This window comes from Serinus canaria, chromosome 2, assembly GCF_022539315.1.
Source record: "Serinus canaria isolate serCan28SL12 chromosome 2, serCan2020, whole genome shotgun sequence".
Lineage (NCBI taxonomy): Eukaryota > Metazoa > Chordata > Aves > Passeriformes > Fringillidae > Serinus > Serinus canaria.
This window is the reverse complement of record NC_066315.1, coordinates 62038907-62060582: the sequence shown is the minus strand read 5'-3', so window position 1 is coordinate 62060582 and position 21676 is coordinate 62038907. Positions and strand designations below refer to the sequence as shown.

The window sequence follows — 21676 nt, the reverse complement described above, 5'->3', positions numbered from 1 at the left end:
CAGCTGCCGACGGTGAGGTCGCACACAAGCGTCACAGCTCACCCATAAGGCTCTTGACATAGAAACAGAAGCCAGTTCCCACCAAGAGAATTTATATATTTTATAGGTATTAAAGACCGATAAACACAAGACACACATGCTCTCAAAAGAGTCACTGCACATTCTTACTGAATACCTGCAGGCCAATGTGCACAACAAGCAAATTCCCCCATTACCAGATCTTCATTAAACTACCTGGCTCCTAGTCTCTAGAGTCTATTGAAATAGTGATTTTTAAATCTTATTTTTGCTTTTGCTTTATAAACTCTGTGTATATTTTATGTTGCATACTTGTCAATTCCACACACTTTGAATTTTTTATTCTTATTATACCAGTGCTGATAGAAGCTATATACACTTCAATAAACTCCTGTTTATTGAAAAAAAAAAAGCCCCATACATTCTAAAACAAAATAGATTTTAAAAGCCCTCAATATTTCCATTCCACAGATGATCTCCTAAGACCCAGAGAGGCAGCACAACTTATAGAAGATCACACAAAGATCTTTGAGAGAAGCAGGAAACAAGCACAGTTCTTTCAAGATGCAGGCCAGCACTTTAGCCACAACAATGGTTCTGAAGACAATGCAAGTTGGATCTAAAAGAAACTGGTGTGATTACTGCTATATTCTAGTACATGGGTTAGTGTGAGAAGCACCTTCACACCTTGGACATGTAAGAATACAAAAGGTCTCAGCCTTTTCTGCTGAAAAGCTACAAAAGCATAACACTCTGCCTTTGCAAAAAATAAAATATTCTCACACTATATTTTCTTCATAACTATTATGAACTGAGTCAAAAATATTTTTTTAAAAAGGTTTAAGTAGTAGGAAGGTGCTAGGTTGAAAATCTCTATACCCATTCAAATGATTTCTCACTCCTTGGCATTAAATGCAATTAACAGGTCAACTGAAGTTAAGCAGTCAACAGGTAACCAAGCAGATAGGAATACAAGGTAACTGAACACACGAGCATACAACACAAATATTCCCCTTGCACCTCCCTGTCTTTCCCCACACTCCCTCAAAGGAAAGAAATCTTTTCCTGTTCTGATCTATTTTTACAGTCTAGTGCATTGGTATTTTGGATTTTTTCCAAGGGTATTCTTTACTGGGGCATCACAACCAAATGCCAGATTTCAAAATTATTTTAGCATATTCCTATAGGCTACTTCACAGAACAACACTGAATTAATAAAGGATCTAGCAATTACAGCTTTTTCAAATGCAAATAGGTTAAAACCTAGTAAACAAAGTTACATACAAAAAAAAAAAAAAAACCATCAGTAGCATAAAAATCAGATTCTACTTTTTGCTCCCCCACAGATTACACCAAGTTGTTAAACAGCCTACACTAAAGGGAAATTTCTGACTTAGCACACACAGTCTAAGTGCTTACCTACTCAACAGTTTATTTTTTGAGCAGTCAATCAAGAATCAACTTCTAAACCCGGGAGACTAACAGGGATCTTCTGTCTCCACACTAGGTACCTCCGACTCCCCCAGGAAGCCAGGTAAAGAAACTACCCTGACATCCCACGGATGCAATCCCAACGCAGCAGCCCCGGTCGGCGCTCGCCTGTCCTTCCCACTGCAGCCCCGAAAAGCACCGAGCGACACCCTGGGGACCCGGCCACTACCCTGACAAAGCCAAGCGAGGCGTCTGCGAGGGCGAGGCGGAGGAGCCGGGACTGGGCTTCAACTCGGGGTACGGCGACTCGGGGTTTTACCTTTCTCCTTGCTTAGCGTTGGAAGGCGGCGGGTGAAGCACAGTCTGGTTCCCTTCCATCTCCACGATGCACTTGGTATTCAGGTCCAGCTCTGCAAGGCGACACGGCGGGGGGCTGTAGCCAGGGCGAGCGAGCGCACCCCCCTTCTCCCGGCACACCGGTGCAGCTCGGCCCCCGCCGGCTCCCCGGGAGCGAGGGGCTGGGGCGGCGGGCGAGGGAGCTCGTCCTCCCGCCAGCCCGGGCAGAAAGCGGGGGGACGCCGCGCTCCGGTGCCGCCCCCGCCCCGAGATGCCCCCAGACCCCGGTTACCTCTCTTGTTCATGGGCCGGACCCTGACGGCAACTTTCACCTTGGTGTCCGACATCTTCCCCGCTCCCGGGAGCGGCGGGCGGGCGGCCCCGCTCAGCGCCGGCGGCGGCAGCGACACGGCGGAGCGCCAGCGTCCATGCCGGGCCGGGCGCGAGGGCGGAGGGCCGGGGCACGCGGGGAAGGCGACAGAGGGAGGGAGCGAGGGAGGGAAGGAGCGGAGAGGAGGAGGAGGGTCCGGCGCCGGGGAGGGCGGTGGTGGCGCAGCCCCAGCCGCCTCCTTGCTCAGCCGCGGGCCGCGCCGCCGCTGGCTGCCGACGGGCTCGCTTGCAGAACCGCTGCCGCCGCCGCCGCCTCCCTGCCAATCCCCACCGCCATCTTCCGCCTCCTCCTCCTCCCGCCGCGCCGCCGGGAGTGCGGGCGCCCAGGCAGGCGGCGAGAGGGCGGGGAAAGGCGATGGCGCCCGAGAGCGACGGAAACACCCGAGCGCCTTCGGAGTGGGGGCGTGGGGAGACTCCCTCTCCCCCCGCCCCATCCTCGGCCAGCCGCGGCTTCCCAGGGAGCACGCGCGGAGGGATGCGCGTTGCGCGGGAAGGCGGCGCCGGCAGGAGCGGGGATGCTGCGGGAGCGGGGTCCGCCCGGGGGCCCTGCCCGACAGCCACCGTCCTGCCTTGTGCAGGTGTACGTCGCCACCGCAGACACCGGCCTGCCCGACTGTACGTCAAGTTTCCTTGGGGCAAGGAAAGGAACAGCCACAATCTGCCACGGAAAACGTGTTATAGCGTCAGGGGATGGTTTTGTTTTTACAAAATATGCACAACCCAGGATGACCTGGGTGTAACGTGCATGTAGGCCTGGAAGCGGTGCAGCAGCTCGAGGTGATGGAGCAAGGAGCCCTGCCCGGGCTCCAGCCTGCACCGTCACCTCCTTGGCTATGAAGGGCTACTTGCGAAGCACCGGGGCCACTCGCACTGTCCTGCTCTTCCAGGCAGCGACCGGCTACCACTGACGACTGCCAGCCCAAACACTGCAGGACAGGGTAGTGGCCAGTTCAGATTGGGGGAAAACGTTACTAACAGTGGTGTTTTATCCAGCAACCGAGAGCTCTGAGGATGGCTGAGCTTCCAGTGGGCAAGCCAAGAAAGATTTTTAGTAAAAAATGCAACAGGGCTATTTTCAAAGTGTCTCGTTAAAACCTTTTCTCCCCAGAAGTGTTTCCTTAGCTTCAGTAAAATACCTTCCAAAGAATCAGTCCTTATTATCGATGCAGCTAACTGGCAGGAATCCCAGTGCAAAACAGCGATGTCTGTAACATTTTCTTTATGGAAGACAGGCTCAAACCCAAATGGGATTACTCTGTCTACTCTGGGGCTAAACCAGTGTTGGGAGAACGAGCTAAACAACCAGTGATGAATAGATAGCTGCACTGAGAAAGAGCAGACCTTTCAAACAGAGGTGGAAACAATGGAGGGAGGCTTAGAAGATCAACCCCTTCCCAGCTGCCAGCACACCAAACAGAAGGGCCCTGCAAAGCGACTGAGGGGACAGTTTCTGGAGGAGGCCTGGCTGTCCCAAATGGTCACAACTCGCAGGAATGCTGAAAGGAAATGAGACTCGCACTTAGCACAGCAGAAGAGAAAGGCTACCAAATAGAGCCAGGCATCTGGAGAATGTTAGCAGGAGTAGCTGGTGTACGTGGGCTTCTTGCCTGTAGAAGCAGGCATAAGGAATGAAGTTCATTATGAAGTGCATCATAAGCATGTGGCCCAACGAGTAAAGAAAAGTAGGGACATTGACCTGAGACATCCTATTTACTGCTGTAGACTGTAAGAACCCAGATCAAAGTAAGCACTGGCTCAAGACAAGGCATGAGGTCTGAAATGGCTGTGCAAAAAGGGAGTTGTTCTGTGAAATTTGGACACTGCTGGGAAAGAGAAGACAGCCAACAGATGGAAGGGAAAATACTCCCTTCCGTCTCATTTTTCCACTTCTTAGTGGAAAAACTACATCATTGCAAGATTACATAAAAACAATTACATTAGCTGAAGAGAAACTAAAGGGAATCTTTATGAGATTGACTATGATTTTGGCTGTGGGAAGAGGCTTGGGAAGAAATTTTTATGAATGTCTGGTATAGGCTTGTGAATTATATTCCACCATTAGCAGGTACAGAAAGCCAGCCGTGCAAAACTCTTTGAAAAGGCAGATGCAACCTAGTTTGTTCTAATGTTCACTTCTTGTGAAATTCTGATTTATTCAAGTGTTAGGTAGTTGAGAAAGCAACTTTTAATCTTTCATTCACATCAGTGTACTCTGAGAAACCGCTGCCAAAAATGTTGTCTTGGTTCTGCCAGGTGTTTCTGCCTTCTCAAGAAAGGGCTTTTGGCAACATTTGTACCATGACCTGACCACACCTACTGCGCAGCGTGCTAATAGTAGAATGTATTTCTGGTCTCCCCTAACCCTTTGCCATTAGGTCAGAACAGGGAGAGGGTCATGTTATAAAGGCCCCATGAGATTATTAGGTAGATCAAAGAACAATCTGTGTATTCAGGCAGATGAGACGTTTCTCTTCTGGCATTGTATCTCCCCATTGAATACCATATGGAACCCTTAACATCTCTGTCTTTGCTACCGGTAGCAACTGAGGATGAATGTCTCTCAGCCGTCAGAATTTGTTAACTTGATCAGTTTACATGCCCCGTGGGAACTGGCAAGGGATACTGATGGGTCGCTAACCCATCGGAATTAGCTGCCAGCTATCCCAGACATGCTGATGGATGGATGGGAGATACCGGATGGGAAATGACAGGTTACTGCTTCAGCAATGAAAAAAGATGAGAGCTGGAGAAAGTGGAGACCGATGGTGGGTGGGGGGAACTCAGATGGAAACATGGGGATAAAATCATCTGGAGCCGTCCTTCCCTGATTTCCCTTTCCTCTCCCTGTTTTCCTCCACCCTCTAGTTTTTTTTCTGCTTTCTACTATTGCAGTCAACAGGAATTTTGGAGCTGTACTAGGGCCAGGATTTAATCTTTTTCTGTTTCTTGTTTTCCATCTGTTTCATTCTTCTTTCTTCCCTTAGAGCATTTCTGTACATTTGCCCATTGATCCACAGTTCAGCAAAAAGCATAAAGAAAACATTGCTCCTTCCTTTGGTTTGGTGGGAAGTTTCAGTTGCTCCTCATCTTCCCAAGGCATAACACAGGTAAAGGGATTTGATGTGATTTGCCCGTGTCTTCCCATATATTCTGAGCAGAAGGGTGAATTGCTCTGCTTCATGACATGGAAATGGGGGAGTGATGCTGTGCATCCAGGTTGATGCCTGAAGCCCTGATGGTGTTCCAGTGACCTCCTTTCTTCAGCAAAGGGCAAGGAGAAATGTCATGGAGCCTGCCAAGAATATCCATCTTGTCAGCAGCATCCCCAGCACATACCTTACTGTGCCTGACTGATGCATGCTGTCACTGGCACGTCTAACTTCATCTTGTGTCACAGGAGCCAGAGGAGAGGAGGAGCTGGCAGCAGTGGGAGCATGGAAAGCAGTGCTATTCTTTTGGTGTTGAAAGTGATAAAAGAAAGACAAAGTGTTTAATTTTACAGCACCTGAAATCCAAGAGATGCTTACAATGAAGGTTTTTACTACTAAATTAAACCCAAGGAGTGTATTTTATAAGACTGGCCCACAAAAGATTTTTGTGTTTCCAAAATTTTACAAAGTATTTTTTAGAATTTGAATTAACAGAGAAAAAAACCCTCTATTTCGAACCCAAACACATTATAGCATCATACAGCCAGAAAGATGTAAAATGAACAAATATATTTGTAATATAAATATATAAATAATATATAAATATTATAAAACCAACTGATATTTTAAGGTTAATGGTCTAATACATTACACTTAAGTTAGGAAAAAAAACAGGAAGAAACCATAGCTTTAACAAAATAATTGATACATTGTTCACTTTTCATGTTGTTGAAAAAGAAGAATGGCTCATAATTTTAGCTGCATTTTTTAAAATAACATTTAGCACATAGAAAGTAGGCACGGTCATTATGGAAGGGAGAAATATTTCATATTGGAGAGGTGGAATAAAATATGACTGTATTTGTGACAGGACACAAATGAGTGCCCTGTTATGCAGGCAAACTTGAATTTTTCATTTAATAAGATGCATTTAGAGAGCACCTGGGGAAGCAAATGTCTGCCCATAACTGCACACCAGGAACTAAATTTCTGTCACACATCACTAAGTTTTGCAAGTAACCCTGCTGGACAGATTCACTGAATTTACAAGAGTGTGAGGGCAGGTATTTAGCCAGTGGCCTGTCTGAGGGCACTTTTCAGGCTGCTTTTCCACTTCCTTCTTGCTCCAAACTCAAGCTGGACATTAGTCAGGCTGGATGGTTGCCATCTCTGTCTTATCAAAGATCTGTTTTGACTGTCTCTAAAGCTGTGCAGGAGGCATGAAAATTGTCCTCTATGTCCAGCATATTTATGGCAACACTCTGGGCCCAGAAAGGGGCTGCAGTGACAAATGCTTTTCTGACACTGAGAAAAAAAATGAATCATTTTGACCTGCCAGCATTAAGAACAAATGCAGAATATAAGCACTTAAACATTACCCTGCCTGACAAGTGCTGCTCAAAGCTACACAAGGTAAATAGCTTTGAACAGGCACTGCAGTTTAAACCTACCTCAGCGCTGAAGAGAGTCTGCTTTCTGTGATGAACAGACTAAATCTGTGCTTACAGGCTAATTTACAAATATTTTAAATTACCTGATTGGTTTCACCTCGCCAGGGTGATGACCTCTGCTAGACCCTAGCTCTGCCTCCATACCCACCTTGGCTGCTCCACAGTAGATCTCACACTGGGATCAGAGGTGAACAATAACAACAAATGAATGTTCACAAGACAGGCTTAGTCACATCTCCATCGAGGTGAAACATTCCTTGCTGTGGGGGGAAAAACATCACATGCAATTTCACGGAAAAAATCTGATATTTTCTCCCTACCCCTGATACAATATTGCAATGGGCTTTTATAAACTTCATCCCAAGATCAGTGCAGTAAATGAAACTAACCCCCCTGTAAGTGGAGTTGCCTAATTTTAGCTACATTTGACTCCATGACCGTTTTGCAGAGGACAATCTCTTTGCTCCACTCACTGAAGAATAGGGGGCAGGGAGCTCTGTTCCCCATCTCCTATCACTTAGAACAGAAAAATACTTTCAAATTACTGAGGGAACTTTAATGGTCATTATTACCTACAAATGAGAAGTCCTAATAATAGAAATAAATGAGCTTAGAAGCAGAGTAATGCAGCTATAGCAAAGAAACTGATGGGAAATAAAAAAGGAGGAAAAGGTAGCAAAGAAACTGATGGGAAGTAAAGAAAACTTCTTTATATCACTCAGATACATTTCCCTATACTACAAAAGTGTGACTAAAGCTTTTACTGAATCCAAACTGAACCTTACTGTCATCTTGGGAGGGATTTGGTTATGGTAAGGAATTTAAATCCCTGCAATTATAACCTCAGAAATGAGCAACAGTTGTGTCTTCCTCTGACAGCTAGTTGTGTTCTATGTAGCTCACATTCCTTAGCTGTCCAGGAAAGAAATGGTGGCTTTATTTACACTTTTGTTGCTATTGATGTTAATTATCTGTATGCCATCCCTTTTTTACTTCAGGGAACACTCCACCCCCAACTCAAATACCTTCCTAAATTTGTTTATAACAGGGTGAGCAGGGCTGTGGGTCTTCATCCTGGACTCAACCAAGTAATACCTGAATGAAAACCTATGTAGTTCAGTAATCACTTCAATTATTTCCTACAGTGAAGGAAGAGGTACACATGACATGATAAAAAGCATAGCTGAGATTCCACCTGGAAAACTCAGTACAGCATTTAGGAAGAGGAGTTCAAAATAGAACAGACACATTAAAGGGTTACTGGGAGAACTGTGGAATGGTGAGCATTATCAAAGAAGAGCAGACTAAAAAAGTTCAGTTTGTTTAGTCTAGCAAAATAAAGACCGAGAAGGGATATGGCTGTTTATGCTTTCTTTCAGGCCAGTCAAAAGCATGGTGCTACTGAAGTTCCAGGAAAAACACCAGGACAAGAACAAATGGGAGTAAACTCTTTATACAGTCCTTTTATTCTGTGCTGCATTAGGTGGAGCACAGCCAGCAGGGCAGGGAAGGTGATCCTACCCCAGCACTGGTGATGCTGCACCTGGAATGCTGTGTCCAGTTCACGGCTCTCCAGTACATGAGGGACATGGACATAATGGAGACAGTCCAGTGAAGGGCCACTAAGATGATTCAGGCTCTGGAGCATCTTCTAAGAAGAAAGGCTGAGACAACTGGGGCTATTTAGCATGGAAAGACTCAAAGGGAGGAATCTTATCAATGCATAGATGCATCTGAGGAGGGGTGAAGAAGAGGGAGCCAGGCTCTCTTCACTGGTGCCCAGTGACAGGCCAGGAGGCAATGGGCACACACTGAAAAACAGGAGGTTCCCTCTGAACACTGGGAAACATTTTTTCACTGTGAAGGTGACTGACTAGTGACTGGCTTCTGGCACAGGTTGCCCACAGAGGTTGTAGAGGCTTCATCCTTACAGATACTCAAAAACCATCTGGACATGGTCCTGTGCAACCAGGTGGCCCTGCTTGGGAAGGGAAGTTGGATCAGATGGGTTCCAAAGGTCCCTGCCAACCTCAATCCTTCTGTCTCAGGCTGGAAATGAATTGACTTCTACCCCCAGAGGAATGGCTTCTTACACAGAAGACCAGAGGACTAAATTAAGCTAATTTTAAGAGTGAGCTTGATTGGGTTAGGTGATGTGATAGCAGGGAAACTTTCCTGCTGACCCTACCAGACATGTGCCACATGTCTTTAAACACCATGGTGATGATAATATTTTATGGTAGTGGAAAAGAAACAGTTTTGTACTCTTAAAAAGTAAGATCACAAGGTCCCAAAGCAGCTGATATCACCTATCTGTGGTTAATATAACTATTAAGGTATGAAAAGGGATTGATGTTAAATTAATAGAGATTTTCCCTTTTTTTTTTTTCTTTCAGTTTTCTCCTGTGTATAAGTAGAAATCAGATGCTTTGCCTAAGTAAAAACAAAATGCCACAGCTGGTTTGTAACGTTATTTACAATTTAAATCAGTAGGCAGGCCCCAGCGAACTGAAGAAAAGGACAACCCTGCCATTATTCCCCTTACCCAGAAAGCTCTCACCCCTCTTCATCTTTATGATTAGGAATGTCTGGTATGCAAGCATCACTCCAGCACATCCATGCAGTTCTCTTGTGACTGCAAGTCCCAAATTGAGATTAAGGGAGCAGGGAGTTGGTTCACAAACATTGTCCAGATCATCACTAATTATTATGCATTTGCTAAGTGCAGGTGTGTGCCTTTCTGCAGGTAGGAAAAGTGAGTCTGCAGCCTTCAAGTGTCTTCAGTTAGCAAACAGATACTACATGCAGTCTGCCAAACACACAGCAGTGTTCAGATGCTGTCTTCAGAGGTGAACCTTGTGCTCAGTAGGGGTGAGTGGGAAAGCTGTAAACATAAACAGCCTGATTAGTGGCAGCAGTCTCATGGGGCAAAAGAGCAGTTTTCCTGTTAACCCTTCTGCACTTAGTCACAGTCCCCTTGTTGGCTTACTTTTTGCTTTGAGAGAGCTGCTGAACTTTGCTGACTACCATGGGAGAGACTTGGAACTAGGGCCCTGCCCCTGGGAGGAAGAGGAGGGTGGGGAGGGAGGAGTACATCCACCAGGCTTGCTTACTAAGTAAGCTGAGTTGTTAACCATGCTGGCCAAGCCAAAATTCCTCCTTACGCAATAACTTTTTAGCAATGCTGGCAAATAAGCACTCTAGCCAAACATGTTATCTTATAAAGTGTGGAGAAGGAAAGAAGCTCTTGCTTGAAAGAGATTAGAAAGGAGAACAGTACACATGGGCACATCAGCAAAGTAAGGAAGCTGAGGGAGGCAAAGCCTTGAGAGAGGAGGTGGAATTGTGTTTGTTAAAACATATGGAAGTCAGCTCAGCACAGATCTTGGATCTGTGTGCTGTCTATTGAAGTCATCAAGAAGACTCACATTAAGTTGAGCAGGTTTCATCAGTTCCTGTAGAAGGTAGAAACAAGTGCTGAAGGTGCTAATTAAGGTGCATAATAAGAGTTATGATCTTTTATTTAGAAAACACCCCATCATTTCTCCTCCCAGTTCTCTCCAGTCTGAAGAAAACATAACAAAACCAATAATCTCATAACTACCACCACCATCAAAGTTAAAAACATAAAAAAATAATAATCTCAAACCACCAGCAAAATTATAAGCAACAGATCATACTCTTATTTGTCTATTGAAGACTGTCAAAGAGTGCAACCACAGGGTATCCTTTGTTGTCATGTTGCTTCAAATTTTATCTTCTTTAATACATGACAAAAGGCTTGCTCTTTGCATAGAAATATAAATTGATTAACATACGGTCTATGGAAGCTTCCAAGCTTCTTGTAGGTTGGATAAGAACTTTATTTGATTTGAAAACTCAGACCAGTTATAGCAATCATCCACAAAATCCAATACAGTGTCATAGTCACTGGGACCAGCCTGCTGCTATTGCAGAGGACTGAAAAAAAACCCCAAAAAACACAGTGACCTGGAAGTTAGTGACTTTTGATTTAATTTTTCCCACAGTCACTATTACAAATGGAGTTGCACAGGGGGAGCTGGGGTAGAAGGATTCCTAAAACTGTTAGTCCACACACAGTTTTAATTGTACAGCCCATCTTCTCTCCTGTAATAAAGCTTGCATTGCCTGTCTCCCAAAGGCATTCCCTGAATGACTTAGGTCCTTTCCCACCATTCATATTGTGATCTGAGGTTTCCTCCCTTTAATCTGACAGCAAAGATGAAAGGCTGTTTTAGAAAAGTAACACAGCACAACCAAAACATGGACAGAATCTCTGGGGGAATTAACCTTTCTTCTGAAATCAAAGTGGTGAGGACACACATATACACCACAGTTTGACTGAACAGCAGCTAATGAGAAATACAGTTCAGGAATGGACTAAACCAGCTGGGAATAATAGGTAAGGCTTGTGCAGAAGTCACAAATAGGAACAATGTGACTGAAATTCAGAAATCAAAACTTTAGCCTTATCATTAATAACACTGACTGAAGGTTTAAGTCAAGTCAAACAAAAGGGTGAAAGTCCATGGCTTGATATAGATGTCTGATAATAATTCAGTTGTATGGCTTTTATTTATCCAGTGAGAGAGATACAAGAAAGAGAAGATTTACTTCTGCCTTCAAGGTGCAATTTTCTAAGTGTTTTGGTTTTTTTTTTAATCTCAGTAACACTGACACAGTGGAAATATGTGAAATATAGTATCAACTGCATTTTAATGATAATATAATCCAAGTCTGAACAGCTTTATGAACATCACAAAATAAATTACAAAAACCTCTAATTCTGGGCCTGGGGTAACTTCAATTTCACTTTGCCATACTAGGGAAGAAATGCTGCGCTTTTCACTTGGTCTTTAAAAGGCAGCAATCCTTGCAAAATAAAACCAAAAGTGGCTAACTAGCCCGCAGCCTTAGAAATCACACAGTCTTCTTGGGAATAGAATCACACAGTCTTCTTGGGACTAGAACCTACAGTGTAATCTCTACTACAGTGTAAACACCACACATTTTCTAAACTGTTGGCTAAGACTAAAAATCTTCTCTGAAGGATCTGCAAGACATGTTCTCTCCACTGAAGCTGGTCCAAAGTGGGTTTTGCCCCAGCTTGTTGGTTACTGAGCAACTGCACATGCCAAAAGAGAAGTGTGGTATTGCTCCACTCAGTCTAAAGGACTGTTAGGAACCAAGCAAGGGTTCAGTATATTATGAAAGAATAAATAAGCTAAACTATTACAATAAATGTCTTTCACAAAGGATTTCTGCTGCTGAAAGTTATAATTGCTTATAATATATTCTAAACATGCATAGGACTTTCAGCACATAAAACCCCAAAGCAGCATTCCCAGAAATTGTCATAGTAAAGTCTGCTGCAAAGACTTCTCCAGGGCAAACCTCTGCATTAGCCTGAATCTCCCTGACTTCAAGCCCAGTCCTGCAGCCTTTATTTATATGGACAATTCCATTTGCAGTACTCATGACTGCACAGATAAACTGCTCATGACAGAGCAAGCCTCAACTCAAACAAGTCAGTTCAAGTAATATTAGGAATAGAAAAAGACTAATACACGTACTTTAAATACTTCTGGCTCCATAATGTCATGCTGTAAGTTGAGGGGAAGTTGGCAGAGAACTCACTGAAGAGCCCTATTTCCTACCTAATTAAGGACAATGACAGATAAGGGAGCCAGGCACATCCTTTTCATATGAAAGTGATTATATATTTTTAATACTTAATCTGTCTGTCTCTTTTTGCTAGATTTCTTATAAAGCATATTTTAATGACATTATATTTCTTCTCATGGCAGCGCCTTAGTCTGTGATGGTAGAAGACACAATTGTTCTTTGTTTCTTACTGGTAGTACAGATCAGTAGTTACTAAATACTGGTTAAGACTGGTTAAATTCCATAGTCCATATTATTCAGAAAATCATGCTAGGTGAGTATCAAATGGGTTTTATCTTTCATCTATTTATATTTGGAAAAATTCCCAGTAAGAGTTACCTCCTGTGATTATATAGGAGTATAGTTCTTTCAAGAGCATTTTTTTTTTGGTACTAGAAGTTTTAAAAGCAAGCTTTGATAAAAAACATTTTATCTTTTTTTAGTTGGTTGGTTTTCTTAGTGTCTTCAGAGTTTTCTCAAAGTAAATTCTTTCTTTTTCTCAGTTATAATTTTAGATCTCTAATCCTATGTCTTGCTTAAAATTGTCTGCCCTTTATTCATTACAAGGCATATAATGATATTTAAAGTATTTTAAATGTTTTATCTTGTGACAAGCAATAGTTTCCTGATTTAAAAATATATTCAATGAAAGAAGGATTTGTTCTCTCACCTGAACTGTCTGCCCATATATTGCTCATCTGTGAGCAAACAATAAAAATTGCCTGCATTAAGAGGGATCTTTAGGAAAATGCTACATACGTATTAATTCAATTACAGGGAGAATACTTCCCTAAAATGCCTAGTTTTCTCTAAATCTTTATTTCCTCCCCAACAGATTTTTGCTACAAACTAACAGATAATAAAAGCTACAAGTAACTGATAGCTCTCCTAAGGATTGCCATCTGAAAAGTGTCTATTGTAGCTGGAATATCTGTTCAAATGCAGGTTATTCCTCTGTCAGAGGTAAATACTAATCAAAAGGCACCAGCCCTTATCATCTTGTCCATTTTCCAGGCTGAAATGCTTCACCTCTTAAGAATGCATTCCTTTTACTGGAATGATGGGTGTGCTCTGTGCTCTGACTTGGTGGAGTTCACCCTCTGCTTAAGCCACAGACATCTTCCATTAATTTTTTTCCCTTTTCAGAGTTGATCTCCTCCTTTCTATCCTTAATGTGAAATCTGAGCATTTCAAAACCACACACTTTTGTGGAGCACGCTGGAAGCAATTATCTTGGAATACATTGTGGTTTGGAAAAGTATTAATTTCCATGATTTGCAGGAAACACCAAAGGAATTAGTAACAAGATCATCAGTATGGTGTCAAAACGTCTTCCAAAATCAGGAAGGCACCTCCCAGACAAGAGAGTGATTAAACACAGACTCTCTGTGTTTATTAAGGTAACCTGCTTTATTAAGGTAGCCTTTTGATGGGAACTCTAAGATCTAGCCTGAAGTCTGCCAAAGGCTTTCGTTGATGCTCAGCTCTCTTGTCTGCAGCTGCAGGGCCAAGACATTTGTACTGTGTTTGCCTCACAGAGAGGTTGGAGTGCCAAGTTCAGGAATATCTCTAAATCTCTTGGAAAGCAGTGGTGAGAAAAAGGTGTAAGTGCAATGCATCATCTGCTCCCTGAGAACCTCTCCACTATTAGAGAGCTTTGAAGCTGTCCAGGAGAGTCAGACATGTTACACAAAGGAGGCGCTTTAGAGAAAGCCTGGATGCTTATGTGATACCATCAAAGAAGCACTTGCTGTTCTCCGAATGATCTCTCAGTTCTCCTGAGATGCCTGAATAAATAGCAAGGTTTAGAACTCACTTGAAAATATCTGTATTTTTGCTTTGCTCCTGTGGAGGCAAGCCATGACTCACAGGTGACATGTAAAATGTAAGACGAGCCTCTGAGAAGAGTCGGGGGAAAAAAAAACGAGAGGAGAGGAGAGGGGATGAGAGGAGAGGGAGAGGGAGAGGGAAAGGGAAAGGGAGAGGGAGAGGGGAGTGAAATTGAAATGAAATGAAATGAAATGAAATGAAATGAAATGAAATGAAATACCTCCTGTGCAGGGTGCAACAGCACTGCGACCCATGGTCCCAGGGAAGAAAGCTCCTTTTTGACCTCCATCAACCATTCCAGAATGGAAAGGTCTCCTATATTCAAGGCTATCATCTTGATGGACCTGCTCTATAACATTCTTAGTGGTTTGGGAGCTATTACAGGAGATGCCCTCTTCCCCTGAAATCAGTCCATATTAAAAAATGCTACAGTGATGTTACATGCATGCTTTGGGAAAATATAAAGATCAAACTGATGTGCATAGCAATGTGACTGGAGGGAATGGACAGGTGCTCAAATGGACAATGGCCAAAATGAAATAAATTTTACTACTTTTTTCACTCTTTCTCCCTTATTCACCAATCTGAAAAAATACATTCTTTATCTAAAATTATTTTATTCACAAGCAAAATAAAAAATATATATGTTACAGAACATCATCTCAATATTAATTTCTGAAACTCCTCTGACTCCTTTAATTCCTTTAACACTGTCAACATACCCTGATTTGTTTATATGCAACCTGAGATCAGTGCTTAAAAATAAACCAAATAGGAATTGCAGCGTGTATGTGTGTGTACAGCAGACATAGCAATCTCTACTAGGGGCTGAAGACATGGCACTAAAGGAAAACTGTCCATTATATTTATTTGGATTTAATCCAATGGCTAGAGCATGAGGTGCAGAAAGTTATGCAAAGGTGATAGATTTTTAGAAAATAAACTCAACACTAATTGTCACTGAAGCATCTAGACACAGTCCTATGTTCCCTTCTAAATGGAATGGCCACCACTCTTTTCCAAAGGTAAGAACACATCTAGCTATCCCCATTCCAAGCACAGCCAATCAGACACCAAATCTAAGGAATCAGTTCAACCATGGACCTTTCAATATCTGCTATCCCTCTCCAAGAACACAAGATTTTGTGTCAAAAGGAAGATTTCAGCTTTACTCCTGCATTTTCTCTTAAGCACCAAAGAACTCAAAATTTTAATATTTGGTTTTATACAGTTCATTATTGCTTCTCAATTAAGGCACCTGCATCAAATTAATTAAGGCAGAATGTAATGGCTCCTTCAATGCAGTGTTTTACAACACTAAGCACCAAACTGTAGAGTAAAAAGAAAACAGTTGCATTGTTCACAGAAATTTGCTTTCAGTAGGTAGGTAAAGCAGAGACTACAGGAGATGGCACAAAGAAAAAAAAAATTCTGTTAGGTAGAATAAAGTCCCAAAGTTTATTTTGCTTACAAACCCAAAAATCAAGTGATTTCTAGTTACCAAAGGAGTCAGGAACAGAATGGGCAACAATAGGAGTTTTTGTAGATTTTAAAACAGTATGAGTCAAATGTTTAAAAATCAGCATTTTTGCTGCTGGAAAGTTACCTACATGGCAGTAGGTCCTAGGAAATTTTCCCATCCATTAATTTAGTAGCAAAACCAAGCTCCTGGTGCACACAAAGGTTTGAGGAGATGAAAGCTCACAGCCCATGGTTCAGAGAAAGTGTTACTGTGACAAAGTATTAATTATGCATGAATACAGCATTGATGGCATTGCATGCATTCTGACACACAGCAGTCCCCCAAAGGAAGTGTTATCTAATTGGTTCTATCAAGGCAGGAGTCTCCTTGGTATCTAGAAAGGAATATATAATCCAGGGGTCTCCTTCTTTGAGTAAATTTCCTTCCTGACCTCCCAGCTGGCCTGCTGCTCAGGGCCATACAGCTCATACTGCAGAACAGCCAAGGAGGATTTCTGGTTCTTCCAAAGGAACTTGCTGTGTGGCCAGGCAGTAGAGAAGGCTGAAAAATACCAACTGTGCACATCCCTACAATTTCCAATAGCAAAAAATGACCCTACAGCAACTTCTGCAGGATTTCACCAAACAGAAGAAAAAACCATCTACAGGGCAACTGCAATACAGAAATAGTGTTGTAACAAGGAAACATGTGATGAAAAAACATGAGGAATTATCACTAAATTATTAAAATATAGAAGTAAGCAAATCACACTTTATTGGCAGGTCACTGTTCAATTAACCTTTACAAATAGCTACAATTAATAGATTTGTTTTGTTTATATCAATGTTGACATGAGACAGATTAACACATTTCCTGAATTAGAGGGCTAAACTGCTTCAATTTAATGTAAGTATTTGGTAAATCACTGGTGCTGTAACACATGCAGTTATAAAATGCCCTGAAGTCAGAGCAAAAGCCAGATAAAAAATTTACTGAGAGATTGCTTGTGAATTTCAAATTACATTAGTTAATATTAATGATTTCAATTACTAAAAAAAAAAACCCAAAAGTTTTATGCCATTTTAATCTACTCATCTCTACCTCAGATAGCATTTACATTTATATCTAACTTCATTTTAATACTGAACTAAGTAATCATTTCAGCAGCATGTAAATGCCTAAAAATGCAGCAGTGACTTCTAGTGGGGGTATTAAATCCTTCTCAAAATAAGTCCTGTATACCAGAATTTCCACTATGCAATAAGGTAAAAGGACTTGTGTCCACAGTAAAACTGTGAGAATATAAATGAGAATATAATATTAGTGTGAGTAAAACAAGGGAATATAAACTGATCTAAATCTCCTGTGTGTTCACAATCAACAAAATCTCATTTGGAAGCTACAAAAAAAAAAAAAAGAAAAAAGAGGCTTACCTCTCACTAACATTTCAATTTGCAGTTGAATCCCGGGGTTTGGGAGTGCAAAAACACCTTATTAATGACAAAACAGAGGCAGGTAGTGCTGAAAACCTCCTACATGTGGCAGTGTTAGCAGCAGAGCCAACTCGAACTTACATAAGCAGGAGTACTTGTGGTCTAAATGTGAATACTTCAAGAGGCTTTTAGGCAAAGCAGCCCTCGCTGTGTAACCACACACCAGATTTTGTCCAGGTAAAGACACAGACTTGGACATTTTAGAGGAAGACAAAGTGCTCCATTACAACCTTTATAAAGGAGGGAATAAACTAGCAGAGAAAAAGAGTGCCCCCAGAAATGCATTTTCCTGGAAAAAATAGACTTTGGACATGATTTCGCTTCTCATAACTCACTCATCAGTGGTAGCTCCTCCATCACAGTGATTTTAGCTGGGTTTATGCAACCTTGAATGGAGGCTTCCAATTCTCCTATCATTCTGTCAAGGCAATCTCCTTCCTTGTGCACAATTCCTGGAAACAGTTTTGTCAGGAGTGTATCTATACTTAATTAAGCATAGTGATAACTATGTGCTGGGAAATGCAAATAAATGATGCATATACTTTCACACGTGCTGGTCTTTGATTACGTGTCAAAAAAAAAAAAACAAACCAAAAAAACCAAAACCATTTGGTTGTCAAGGCATGGGATAGTTTTAAAATGCTAAGTGATTTGTTTTGTTGATTTGTTGTTGGCTACAGGCAGCAACAGCCAGGTCCTCTCCCACAGGTAGGCAAGAGACGCGATACAAGTTTTGCAGGAAGCAAGGCGTATTGCTCGGGGGTGGGGGGGATTTTACTCAAAGCCTCACAACCACCTCCTCTCTCCACTCCTACAAACTCCAGAACTCCGCATGCTTTATGGCCAGAAGCAGTTTGAGCCTGCAGCAGGAAGCATCTAAGCCCACTCAGGTAGAGCTATATACTTTCACTGAATGATCACCGCTGTCTAAAACGACGAGGGAATTGTTTGCCGTGTAAGTCAGTCCGACAGGATAAGAAAGCCCGTGGCTAATTAGAGGATTAAAGCTGGGAAATTCCTCAGGTTTCCCTAAGCATATGACAGCCTGGCTACAAACATCCGTTACTATAACACGACCTTCTTTGTCAAAGGCCACAGCAGTAGCATATATTCTGGAGGGGAAAACAAGGTTCAAACCGAAGCTGTCCATCTGGCCGATGAGATCCATCTCCGCACTGAGTATCGTCACTCGGGTGCTGCCCTTGCTCGCTCCTCGAGCTTTCAGGTGCTCTACTACCACGACAGCCCCCGAGGTCTGGCAGACAGCAACCGCTCTGGGGCTGACAAGCCGGGACCGGATCATCTGACACTTCTTTAATTCCCCCCTAGGGAAGTCGGCCGCCAAGCGGTAGAGCGCGCCGGCCTCCGAGTCGGTCAGGATTACTTCGCTCTTGGCGGTGGCATCCAAGCCCCAGGGCAAACAGAAGCCTTCCCGGACGGCCAGGACCCCCCTTCCCTCCGAATCGAAGGCCTTCACGGAGCAGTCCCCGCCGTCGGTGACCACCACGTGTCCGTCCGACGTGACGGTCACATCGAGCGGATACTTGATGTCGTTGTTCGCATCCCCCCGCTCCCCGAACCGCCGCAGGCAGAACCCGCTCGGCCCGAAGACGTGGATCCTCTTCTTGCCGTCGTGTGCCACTGCCAGGCGGTCCGACCAGGGGCAGGCCGCCACCCCGGTGGGATTCACCAGCGACCCCCAGCCCCCCAGGCACAGCCGCAGCCCGAGCCCCGCGGGGGCCGCCGCCGGCCCTCCGCCGCTTCTGCCCAGGGCCGAGCCGAGGCCGCCGCCGGCGGGGCCCAGGAGCTCCAGCAGCTGCAGCAGCGGGCGGCAGTCGCTGGTCTCGGCGGGCCCGCAGAGCCGCCGGCAGAAGGGACACTCCAGCCTCTGGCGCTCGGCGCCGGCCAGGGCCCCCACGCAGCCCCGGCAGAGGACGTGCCCGCAGGGCAGGTTGAGCGGCCGCCGCTGCCCGTCGGGGCCGTACGGCTCGAAGCACACCCGGCACTCCAGTAGGCTCAGCTCCGCCTCGTCCTCCGCCGCCATCCCCGCCTGAGGAGAGCGATCGGAGTCCCCGCGGCGGCCCCGGATCCCCGGGCCCAGCGGGGCGGGCGCTCAGAGCGGCCGAGGCGGGCGCGCGCCCCCTGCGGGCCAGCGGGGGCGGAGCAGAGCCCGGAATGTCCCGCGGAGTGTCCCTGCAGCACCGCTGCTCATCCGCCAGTGCTCATATAGCCACCAGGACATCCCAATATCCGCCAGAATATTCAACCACCCGCCAGAATATTCACATACCCACCAGATTCTTACAGACATCCCGTTATCAAATTACCGTACCGCTACTAGCTCTCTTTATGCCCCTACCAGGGTATGGAATTAAGCCGCAAATTTACAGAATCATGGATGGTTTTGATTAGAAGGGACCTTGATGATTATCTAGTTCGAATCCCCCTCCCATGGGCAGGGATGACCAGGATAGATCAGGTTGCTCAAAGCCCCATGGGGTACCCACAGCTTCTCTGGGCAACATGTTCCAGTCTCATCACCCTTGCACTAAGGAATTTCTTCTTAATATATTACCTAAACATACTCTCTGTCAGATTTCCCCTTGTCCTGTCACTACATGCCCTTGTAAAAAGTCTCTCTCCAGTTCTTCTGCAGGCCCTTTAGGTACTGGAAGGCTGCTCTAAGGTCTCCTCAGAGCCTTTTCCAGGCTGAGCAATCCCAATTCTCTAAACCTGTCTTTAGAGGAGATATACTCTACCCCTATGAATGCCTTGGTTTCATTGGAATTTCCCTCTGTTCTGGCACAATTTAGAAAATATTTACATTCATCACTAGCAGACACATTTCTCAGATAGGCACGTACACACATTTCTGTAAGGTGCATGGACAGCATGTGCTCCTTCTGCGAGGTGCATTTACAGGGAATTCTCAGAGGAGTTACAGGGTACACACAGATCTTATCCATCCTAAAATGGCTGTTTTGGCACGTGGCATTGCTCTTGCCAGACTGTCGCATGCCTGGGAGTCCTGTGCAGGACACCACAGGGCATGCGGCAGCCTTGTGCCAAGCGCCTGGCCTTTTGCAGCTATCACATATCTCAATGTCTGAGATAAACTTTGGGAGCTCTCATGTTGCATCCGGAAAAAACTTGAAAGGAAAGAGGTGCTTAAACCTGGTAGCTGCAGTACTGGCCAGGAGTGGAAACAAACAAAACCGGCAGCTCCCAGCTTGCACTAGCCCACTGGCTACATCCATTCTTCTCTCTGTCAACCCAGCCTTGAAACAGGAGTATCTATGAGCAATACTGAGCGTTCCACTGAGCTGTGGGCGTGGGTACGGCTGTGCTAAAACCAGCAGACCCATTTGCAGCTCTAGTGCTATGGCACTCTAAAAATCCCCATGGCTTTTATTCGTCTTCTATTCTTGATGAATTATGATACATTACATTGCAATCATACCTTTCATTTCAAAATAAGCTGCAAAGGGGAGAAGTCGCTGGGCTCTGTCAACCTCAAAGTAGAGAAGATTTTTCTCATATTCAGATGGAACTTCCTGTGTTTCAGTTTGTGCCTTTTTGCCCCTTTTCCAACCCGTGGGCACCACTGAAAATCTTGTCCCATCCTCTTGTCAACTGCCCTTAAGGATATTTGTAAGCATTGATGGCCCCTTCTCAGTTGCCTCCTCTCCAGGATAAACAATGGCTCCCTCAGCCTTTCCTCATAAGCAAGATGTTCCAGTCCCCCAGCCATCTTTATGGGACCTGATGGACCTGCTCCATGTTGAGGTCTCTCTTGTACTGAGGAGCCCAGAACTGGACACAGTACTCCAGATGTGGCCTCACCAGGGCTGAGTAGAAGGGCAGGATCACCTACCTTGTCCTGTTGACCACACTCTTCCTCATGCCCCCCAGGACACCACTGGCCTTTTTGGCCACAAGGGCACACTGCTGGCTAACTTGTTGACCACCAGGACTTCCAGGTCCTTCTCTGCAGGGCTGCTTTCCAGCAGGTCAGCCCCCAGCCTGTGCTGGTGCCCTGGGTTTTTCTTCCCCAGGTGCAGGACCCTGCACTTGCCTTCTCTGAACTTCACTAGGTTCCTCTCTGCCGGGCTCCTGCGCCTGTCCAGGTGCTGCAGCATGGCTGCAGAGCGCTGTGGTGTGTCAGCCACTCCCCCTAGTTTTGTATCATGATCAAACTTACTGCAGGTACACTCTGTCCCTGCATTTGGGTCACTGATTAATAAGGTGAACAAGACTGGACCCAGTACTGACCCCTGGGAACACTGCTTACTAAAGCCCTCCAACTAGCCTCATCACAACACTGAGCTCTGTCACTCAGTCACCTCACTGTCCCACTAGCCCAGCCCATTTCCCTTGGTGAATCCATGTTGACTACTCCTGATAACCTTCTTTTCCTCCACGTGCTTAGAG

At 44.5% G+C, this 21676-nt stretch overlaps 2 protein-coding genes across 4 annotated transcripts in view; both read right to left on the bottom strand.

Moving 5' to 3' along the window:
* Positions 1 to 2225, bottom strand: part of KIF13A (kinesin family member 13A) — a 104247-nt gene extending 102022 nt beyond the window's left edge. For all 3 annotated transcript variants that reach the window (XM_030236023.2, XM_030236033.2, XM_030236038.2), the window contains exons 1-2: positions 2078 to 2225; positions 1769 to 1859 (exon numbers count right to left, since the gene is read on the bottom strand). In XM_030236023.2, the coding sequence (XP_030091883.2) occupies positions 1769 to 1859; positions 2078 to 2132 (146 nt within the window). In that variant the 5' untranslated portion in view covers positions 2133 to 2225. The remainder of the gene's footprint in view (positions 1 to 1768; positions 1860 to 2077) is intronic.
* A 511-nt stretch (positions 2226 to 2736) lies between these two features.
* NHLRC1 (NHL repeat containing E3 ubiquitin protein ligase 1) lies at positions 2737 to 19333 on the bottom strand. The gene is made up of 3 exons (XM_050970389.1): positions 17186 to 19333; positions 6924 to 7035; positions 2737 to 5627 (listed from the first exon to the last, which is right to left on the bottom strand). Exon 1 carries the CDS (start codon positions 19287 to 19289, stop codon positions 18132 to 18134), a length of 1158 nt encoding a protein of 385 aa, XP_050826346.1. The 5' UTR covers positions 19290 to 19333; the 3' UTR covers positions 2737 to 5627; positions 6924 to 7035; positions 17186 to 18131.
* Between the last annotated feature and the right edge of the window lie 2343 nt (positions 19334 to 21676).

Excerpts from the sequence above, each read along its gene's own strand:
- NHLRC1 (XM_050970389.1), bottom strand. The coding sequence starts at position 19,289 with ATGGCGGCGGAGGACGAGGCGGAGCTGAGCCTACTGGAGTGCCGGGTG.